This window comes from Oxyura jamaicensis, chromosome 11 (assembly GCF_011077185.1).
Source record: "Oxyura jamaicensis isolate SHBP4307 breed ruddy duck chromosome 11, BPBGC_Ojam_1.0, whole genome shotgun sequence".
NCBI classification, from domain to species: domain Eukaryota; kingdom Metazoa; phylum Chordata; class Aves; order Anseriformes; family Anatidae; genus Oxyura; species Oxyura jamaicensis.
Window position 1 is genome coordinate 343,339 of NC_048903.1, and position 8,903 is coordinate 352,241.

Below are 8,903 nucleotides of genomic sequence, written 5' to 3' on the forward strand. Positions count from 1 at the left end.
CCAATTAGCAAATGCTGCCTTTTTTTGGCCCAATAACAAATTCTGCTGCTCTAAGATGTCTGCGAAAAAGGAAGGGAATAGCCAATTCTTCATTCAGGGTACATAATGAGCTTCAGGTGTACCAGGGAGCTGCCGGCTGGAGCTGGGGAGAGCGTTACAAGCCTAAGGACAGAGGTGCCCTAGCACGGGCTCTGTGGGTAAGAGACACAGATGCGGGACAGGGGGATGGAGAAGCCGATTCCTGAGGGCCCCTTCCCGACGTATATGCCAAGGAGGCTGGAGCTGCACTGTGGGTGCTATTAAAAGCCGATGGAGCTGCAGCCGGGGAATTCCAGGAGCCATCTAGCTCCGGAACACAAGCAGAATTCCCGCCCCTGTCCCAACTCTTCCCTCCGCCTCCTGTCGTCACCAAGAAATGCGGGCGGGGGAGATAAATAAGAGCCAAAGTCCCGGGCCAGGGCTTCAGGATCCTGGAATGAGCTGCAGCAGCTGCATTGCTCCAGAGGATGCAGTAGGCAGTCAGGAGCAAAAACTACTGCCTCTGCGTACCCTTCCTGCTGCCGACCACGGGAACATGAAGGTTGTTTCTTTCCAGATCCTGTTTGTGCTGAGGGTCTTGTGCCTGGTGACCCCGGCTGGAGGTGAGCCACAGCTCCGCGTACGACCCTCGGGGGTCCCTGGGAGAGCAGCAAGGTTTACGGGTTTAGGTGAGGGGCTGGGGAATCGTGAGGTTTGTGCGAAGGATTAGTGAATCCTGCCCAGCAGGGAAGTCAGTGCTGGGTCAGGTTACCAGCATGAAGGGACCTCGTGCCTTCCTCGGCTGTGGGAAATCCTGTAGCAGGAACGGGCTCGGTGGGAAGCTGTGGGGGATCGTAGGGCATCATCCTTGCCACAAGGGAGCCTGGGCAGCCCCGCTGATGGCTGTTGTCACTCCTGAGGGTAGATGTGGAGAGTGTCGGAGTAACACAAAGCCTCACCACGTGCCATCTGGGCAGCATCCTGTCCCAGGACGGCTGGCTGTCAGCACAGACACCCGGCCTTTGGCTCGCTGCTGGGAGCGGGGGGGTGCTGCTGCCTGCAGACCTGATTGCTGTGTGCACATGTCCATGTGTGCACTGGCAGGAAAGGCTCTCCTGCTCTCCAGGTAAAGATCTTCGTGTGCTCTGGGGTGGTATGCTGAGCGGGGCTGGGGGACCGGGAGGAGGTGGGTGAGGTTTTCTCTAGGCTGGTCTCAGTTTAAGTCATCTACACACGGATTGGTGATTGCTGCACAAATTGAGCAGGGTGGATTGCCAAGCTGGCAGGCAGCTTCTCATCAGCACAGGCAAAACTGGACTTTGCCCAGGTCTAAGGGATGATTATGGAAAGGGAAAGAGACAGAGAGCCTTTATTAAGATCTGTGCCCTGCTGCCACCAGATGGGAGGAGCAAGGACAGCAAGGAGAGCAGCTGGGGATGGAGCTTCTGCCTCTCCTCACGCCTCTGAGCAGGTTCTCCAGGGCTGGCCTGAGGCAAGTGGGCAGCAGGGACGTCAGGCAGCTTACCCTGTCCTGCTTCGGCACTGCTTGGCTCTGCTCACCTGTGGCTGGCATCCGTCTTCTCTAAAGGGATGAAGTGGAGATGGCTGTGCAGAAAGAAAGAGTGGCAGGGCTCCCTGGCCAGGGTCTCTTGAGGAACTGTGCTGAAAAACTGGTAGGGATGGCTCCAAGGAGAGGTGGTCACAGCTGGGCAAAGTCCCAGAGCCTGGGTTTCCCTGAGGTCGCTGTGGCAAAGATTCAGATGTAGCTCAGTGAAGCTGTGTGCCCTGGGAGGAGGGGACAGCTAGGGAAGGCCCCATGTTCCCCTCAGCTCCGCTCTCTCTTTGGAAAGAGCTTTCCAAGCTCCTCTGCTCCAGGAAAAACTCATCACAAGTTCAGCTAATTGCAAATCATTCATTTGCAATGCCAATAATTGGAAAATCAGTTATTGGTTATCAATAATTCTCCTCCACCTCTCTCCTAATTTCTCAGTAAAAAAGACATTTGAGAAAGCTCAGTAGTGGCACCCCTCCTAGCAGCAGGAGCAACAAGAGACACGTTTGAGATGTGTTCCCTCCACTCCCATCCAAAGACGGTCACTGCCCTGAGCAAAACAAGGTGGGGCAAATGAAACAGGGCTCTGAGCCCTATTTACAACTTTTAGGTTTCCTGCGTTCCTTTTTTCATGCTCAGGGCTAAGCCTGTCCTCAGCCTTCTTTCCCTGGATCAGAGAAGGGCATTTTGGAGGGTGGCTGTAGGACATTTCCTTGACAAATCCCGCCTTGCTCCAGGGTTGTAGCATGCTGACAGCCCGGTGCCATCAGCTGGGGTAACTGTCTTCTGTGCTTTGTGACCAAAGGTTAGAGCACATTAAATGGTTCTGCGATGTACTTGGGCCACGGTGGTTCTGTGGACCTGCAGAACTAAATACGTACTTTCTGGAGCCTGCTAGCACCCAGGACAGTCTGGGCTTGTGGACCTGGGCAGTCTTCGGAATTCTGCTTTGCCTGGTGCCTGCAGGCCCTGCTTGAGTAACCCTTTTACTCTGAGCGGCCCCTGTCCACCCCCTGTCCCCCGGATGTTTGGGGAAGGATCAGGCCCTTGGAGAAGGATTGTTGAACAGGGCTCTGAAAGTGGAAGACAACAGCAGCATGTTCCGTGGATAATGAGAGTTAATTGGGAAGTCAGTAGTTCCTGAGTGCTTGAGGAGCACGTATTCCTGACCCTAAAGTGCCACAGAAGATGACAGTGTCTAAACAAAAGAGCTTTGCTTCAACGTTTCCGAGACGTAGAAGCTGACATGCTTCTGTAGCATTTGGGAATCTAAGGCAACATTTTGTAGAGAATGTGTGACCTAAACTAGAATCCAGCTTCCCTCTTCACAGGGGGCCTCAGAGAAATCAGGGTTTGTTGTTCTAAGCCTTGCCCCCCCCCCCCCCCGGGACAGCAGAAACAACTTGCTGAGTTGTGCAACCACCACTTTCTTGGCAGGCGCCTGTTCTTGGAGGCTGGGGGTAAGTGCAGGGATGGATTCTCCTGTTGTGTGACTGCCTTCACCCCGTTTCTGAGTGAAGGTGTGGGAGGAGTATTTTTACACTTTACAAAATGAAAACTGTTTTCCAGAAGAGATGGAAAACAGATGTTTGGTGAGAGGCTGCTGAAGCTGGACTACTGAGATGATATCCCTGCACAGATGAAAGCTGTAGCAACTTACTATTTTCCAGAGGGTTCCTTTTCTACACCTTTTCTCTAAGAGGCACTGGGAGGCTATCCAACAACAGAGCCTGGAGGGGAAACCCCAGAGGGGAAAGAGATATGACTCATTCAGATAAGGACAGGACAGTCAGTCTGCTCTCTGACCTGTGCCAGGAGCCAGTTAGGGACAGACATAGCGGCTCGTTGGGAGATGAAGAAATGTATCTTCTAGGCACCAAGCTGAGATCCAGCCTCCTGTTGCCCAAAGGTGAAAGGTCCTGCTGCTTCCCAAGCCAGAGCTTGCACATCCTATAAGGCAAGCTGCAATGTGTCTCCAGAGTCACACAATTTTTACTTTTTTTTTTTTTTTCTGACTTTCTGGGTATCATATGACCTGTTTGAGTGATGCAAACAATCATGGCCTTGACAGGATTTGTTTTCATAGGAACATCTCATTTTAGCAGGGATTGGAAACTTCCATTGCAAGCTTCAGAATCCTTCTCCCCAGAGAAGAACAAGAATCAGAGCCAATGTTTATTGTGCGTAATAAAAAAGCAGTGTTTAATATGTTGAAAATTTTATTTCAGGGCAACCCAAAGCACCTCTAAAGTGTTCGAAAGTGTGTAACCGCTTTACGAGCATCATACCTGAGAAACGGATAAAGAGCTACTACAAGACTGATCCCCGCTGTGCCAAACAAGCCATCATGTAAGCAGCTTCGCTCTCTGCTTCCCTTGCCATATTCCCTCCACAAATGATTAAGAACCAACACTGTCATCAGATATCCTTGTTTGCGAGCAGGAAGCATTCTGGAAACAGAGCCAACGCTGACATTTATTTGAAGGCTGTTTCTTTTTTTGTTTGTTTTTTTCCTATTTAAATGCCAACAGCCTCCAAATGAGACCAGGTTTCAGTTCACCCACACGCAGTGAGACAGTCACTGCCATGGGTGATAAATAGATGAGGAAAGGGAAAGTACGTACTGGCAGAATGGGGAAGTGGAAGCACACAGGGTAAGAGTTTACATGTTTCTGTGAAAGCAGGTATTTTCAGTGGAAGCAGATTCATACTCATCAGCCTTTCTAATTGAGAGAAGCTGCCTTTTTTTTCCCCAGAATAATTGCTGTCTTTGACCTACCTTAAACGATAGGCACCACTGAGACCACTTTGTTGCAGGCCAGGAGGTTGCACCAAGAGAACTTGCTGGGCTGACCTTGGAACATCTCACTGTCTGTCAGTAAAATGGGGAATTTGTCTTCATGTATTGACCCTGGGCAGCTGGTGCCTGAGTAGCTTCTTTCTCTGAGTGCTGGCGGCCAGCACTCAGCATAAGAACAATGCTTTCGAAAGAGAAAACCCACTTAAGAGGAAGCCCTTCACTTATGAGTCATGTTCAGCTTTTGCTTATTCACTTTGATCTCAGAGGCACCTGCCCTTCCTAAAATAAATAATCATCCAACTTGATGGTGTCTACTATGGCAGGGGCTCAAGAGAGTCAGCACTTCTCATCATTGCTACCTTTATGCCTTCTGTATCACTCTGAGAATCTTTGACAATGCTTTCTTCATCTAATAAGTGATCTCTTTTTATTTTCACTTCAGATTTATTACACGGGCTTCCCTGGAAATGTGTGCAGATCCAGACGCAAAGTGGGTGAAGGACATTGTATGGAAACTGGATCAGAAAAAGGCCTCAGCAGCATTACCACTTCCACACGCTGCCACTTCAGCAGCAGTTCCAGAAAAGCCCGGCATTTTTCACAAACGCATCGGTCTTACAGTAACAGCTCCATCTCAAGCCACTGCTGCAACTACTCTTTTCCAAGGGACTGGCACAACAATTTTGGAGAGGACGCATGCTCCTGCTGCCATGACAGAGGTGACCAGCAAATCTACACCAGCCATGCAGAGCACCACACAGTTCTCTGCAGGATCGTCCCCTGTGATATGGGAAATTGCTACACACTCTGAAGTCAGTTCAGAAGCAAACAGAGACTCCTTAAAATCTGCACATTCAACAACTTCTGCAGCAGGCATGGTCTCCAGTCAGCCTATCTTATACCCCACAGCTCTTGTGCATGGCTTTGACAGCACAGTAGGATTTACAGAAGAACCTGTAGGATATTCTGCAAGTGCTACAGCTGATGTTCAAGACACTTCTTCTCCTAGCTCAAATTCAGACCCTGTGCCCATTACTAAAGGATTGGACCATGCTGCACTTTCTACAGATGAATCCCTGGTCCCAACAAGTGCAAGAGCCAATACATCAGACACTGCTTCTAGGAGTTTGAATTCAGATCTCCCCTCCATCCTAAACAGCATGGAGATCGGCTCAGCCCCAGCCACGCCTGTTCCACCAGAGACTACTTCAGTTTCTACTGTAAACCCCACAACTGCCATAGACAAAGGTCCTCCTGTCCATACCAACAAAATTTTCAGTTCCTCTGCAGATGCTGTTGGTACTAGAACATTTGATTATTCATCGCCCTTAGGAAAGCAAGATCTTCCAGATGCGTTAGTTTTCACTAGTCAAACATTCTCAGGCCAAGCCAGGGCGCAGGTGACTACAAAAAGGCCACATGATCCACCTTCACTCAGCTTCTTGCCAAGATCTCAAGCACACTTTATCATCCCAGTCTCCCTGGTAGGTGGACTGATTGCTTGCAGCGTTGCTGCTGTATGGCTATATACAAAATTTGGAGTCAGAACAGAAACAATGTCAAGAGAGATGGTACAAGGCTTGCTCTACCAGAAGGAGGGACATCAAAACAATGTCTATCCAATGGAAATAATCTGAGTGCTTTATGGAATTGACATTTTTGGCCTAGAACATATGTGTGTTGCTGCTGGAAAGCTAAGCTTGTGCAGAACTAGTGACCAGTACGAAGCACTACAGGAAATAAAAATACCTAAGAAAACTGATTTTGTAGGAGCAGAATATCCAAAAATGCATCTAAGCTGTCACTGACCAATGATGGTATTTTAGAAATATGTGAGAAGCTTTTTTCTCTGGCAGTGTTACATGAAAAGGATATTGCTCTACTAGAGCTGCTTGGTGGCTGTTTGCCAGGTGGTGGGCAGAAAGTAATATCTGAGCTGCTCTTGGGAATTTTTCTGCATTTCATCATAGCCTAGCTGAGAAGCCACCCACTCACTTACCCACACTACTGGACTCAGGCTCTGCCACTCTGAGCAATCTTAACACCAAAACACTGATTTTGCACTTACAAACTCTCTGCTGCTTCTTTCTTTGCACTTCAGGTCACTGCTCTGTCAGACCTTGCCCGATGTTGGCAGTCAGTGGGAGCTGGCTCTCCTTCAGCTGATTAAACATCCCATTTAATTGGGTATCCAATGGCTAGAGCAGCAGCGGCAGCCTAGCTTTCAGACAGAGGTGGCTAAAACAGAATCTGATTTTTCTCTGTACCTAGGGGACTGAAGGTCAGTGCTACAGATGTTACTTTTCAGAGGTGCTGGCACTCACAGTCCATCTCCTCCTCAAAGTCAGGCCACTTTTCTCTCCATGGGGGCATTTCTTCTCACAGATTGAGTCTGAGACCTGATTCTTGACAAATCAACTGCAGTAAAACCCTTCCAGATAATGTACCCTGTGTCCATATGCATCCAAAGCAAAGGCAGATTAATGTGGATGAGCCTTTGTAAATGAGAGGAAATCTGGAAGTTGCCAGAGGCCCTCAATAATTTTACTGTTATTGTGTTGTAATGTTTTTGCTGTACTCTGCTGTTCAGCAAGCACAAAAACCAGAAAATACACTCCTAGAATACCTAAATGCAATTCTGGATTCAGTAATTGTAGCAATTAGTACAGCACAGCAAAATTACCTTCCTTCCCATTCCTTATTCTCTCTAGAAATAAGCACATTTGGTGATCCAGAAAAAAAGCATGAAATCCCCATTCATGATCCTACACTTCAGCCCCATGCTAGTGCTTTTTATATAGTACTGATTACCAGACTATTAAAGCACTGTAGCAGTACCAAAGGTGTTTTTTTAACACAAATTGTCTCTGATTTTCACACATCCAGACACTGCTGTATGTAAGCCTTTTATCTGAGATCAGCTCATGAAAGCCCTTATTTAACATTTACTACATTTTGAATTTTGCTTCAGTAAGTAAAGGTCTTTATAATAGCATGCTTTGTAGGTAAAGTATCAAAGGTTTATATCAAGGTTACATTTCAAAGATCCTCCTCTAACCGACCTCAGTGGATCAGATTTCAAACTATAGATACACATGTAGAAAAACATAATAAGCAGGATAAACAAAGCAAAAATGATGAGCCAGCTGTACAGACAGGCTTGTTAGACCCATCAGATACCACATCTGGGGCATCCTCGCAGTCCTGGAGGTGGATTGACTGCAGTGGTGTTTTGTTTTTTGATATTACTCAGCCCCTTACTTCTTCATGTCCTTGATTTGAGACAGGGTAGACTGAGATTCATCTAGGGCTCTGCAGGTACAAGAGGCAGAGAATGCAATTAGATTAATTGTGATTAGGAATTTTGGGTGAAACCCATCTTTGTGCAGCCCAAATCCTGTAACTATCTGGGGCTGTTTTAGCTGAACTGCAGGAGCCATCAGCAGTGCCTCCCATCTGTCCCGCTCGTGCACAGCTGGGGTTCATGGCCTTGCATTTCGTGGAGTGATATACAATAGCATTATTTTTATAGGAAATATTAGAAATAGCTGTTTTTGTAAAGTTGTTGAAAAAGCTGTTTTTGTAGTGATGTGAACATGCGTGTAACCTCCTGTCCTTGCTAGTGGAGCATCGCTCAGTCTAGACTATTCTGGGAACACTGGAAAATGCAGTACTTGGTCTGTTTTCTTGCTGGTCCTGGATGGCTTGTAGAGCCGGCTCCATGGGAGTGGGGTCGCTCTCCAAGGCACTACAGCAGATGGCGTGGGCAGAGGCACCCTGTCCTTGGGTCTCCAGGCATGCTCAGGAGGGCATCAGGGCTTCAGCCATGGGTTGTGGCTGCTGCTGGGGCTGTGACACAGCAGTGGCTTTCACTGGGAGAATTCCTGACCAGGAATTCTCCCAGTGCAGGCAGGACAGACTGGGGACCACCATTTGTCATCGCTTTATGCTGTGTGCTGATGGTTTGGGAAGGCACAAGGGGGATGTATCTGTTGCAGGTGACAGGAGTTTAAAATGTCATTTGTTCTGGAGTGCCAGAAGCACTGGTTTGTGTATTGCGTCTGTATGAGCGTGCGTGAGTAGGATTTATACTGTGTTTTTTTAGAAGTAAAGATAATAAAGTTTTTCTGTTAAAAACTGTTGTCCTCAGAAGGTTCAGACCAGGGCTGGATGACCAAGCTGGGTCCCTACGGAGATGACCACATGGGATAAAGCAAGGTGGGGGGAACCGCAGCATCACTGAGAGATGGCAAAGCCAGCACAGCTGATGTCGCCAGCCTGCTGCTCTGCCTCTTCACTGTTTATGGGTTTTAGACTTGCCAAAACAATTTTCAGGGAATGAATTTGCTTACGTTTCTGATTGTGCTAAGGCAATACTGAAAACCAATGGGGGGGGTTGCTTTGTTTAAGCAAACCTACAGTCAGACAACAAACCTAGCAAACCTACAATCAGCCCACAGGAAAATATTCTGGTCTGAGCCAGGTCTGTAAGGGGGCAAGAGGCTGAGCTGGGACCTCTCCCCACCCCAGCCA

General features: G+C 48.1%; 1 protein-coding gene across 1 annotated transcript; it reads left to right on the top strand.

The window, feature by feature from the left end:
- Positions 1 to 456: 456 nt before the first annotated feature.
- CX3CL1 (C-X3-C motif chemokine ligand 1) lies at positions 457 to 8,507 on the top strand. The gene is made up of 3 exons (XM_035337027.1): positions 457 to 641; positions 3,799 to 3,919; positions 4,813 to 8,507. The coding sequence occupies exons 1-3, from the start codon at positions 476 to 478 to the stop codon at positions 6,005 to 6,007; spliced, it is 1,482 nt and encodes a 493-aa protein (XP_035192918.1). The 5' UTR covers positions 457 to 475; the 3' UTR covers positions 6,008 to 8,507.
- The last annotated feature ends 396 nt before the right edge of the window (positions 8,508 to 8,903 follow it).

Coding starts and splice junctions, on each gene's coding strand:
- CX3CL1 (XM_035337027.1), top strand. CDS start 476: ATGAGCTGCAGCAGCTGCATTGCTCCAGAGGATGCAGTAGGCAGTCAG. Junction 642..3,798: donor CCTGGTGACCCCGGCTGGAG/GTGAGCCACAGC, acceptor ATTTTATTTCAG/GGCAACCCAAAGCACCTCTA. Junction 3,920..4,812: donor TGTGCCAAACAAGCCATCAT/GTAAGCAGCTTC, acceptor TTTTCACTTCAG/ATTTATTACACGGGCTTCCC.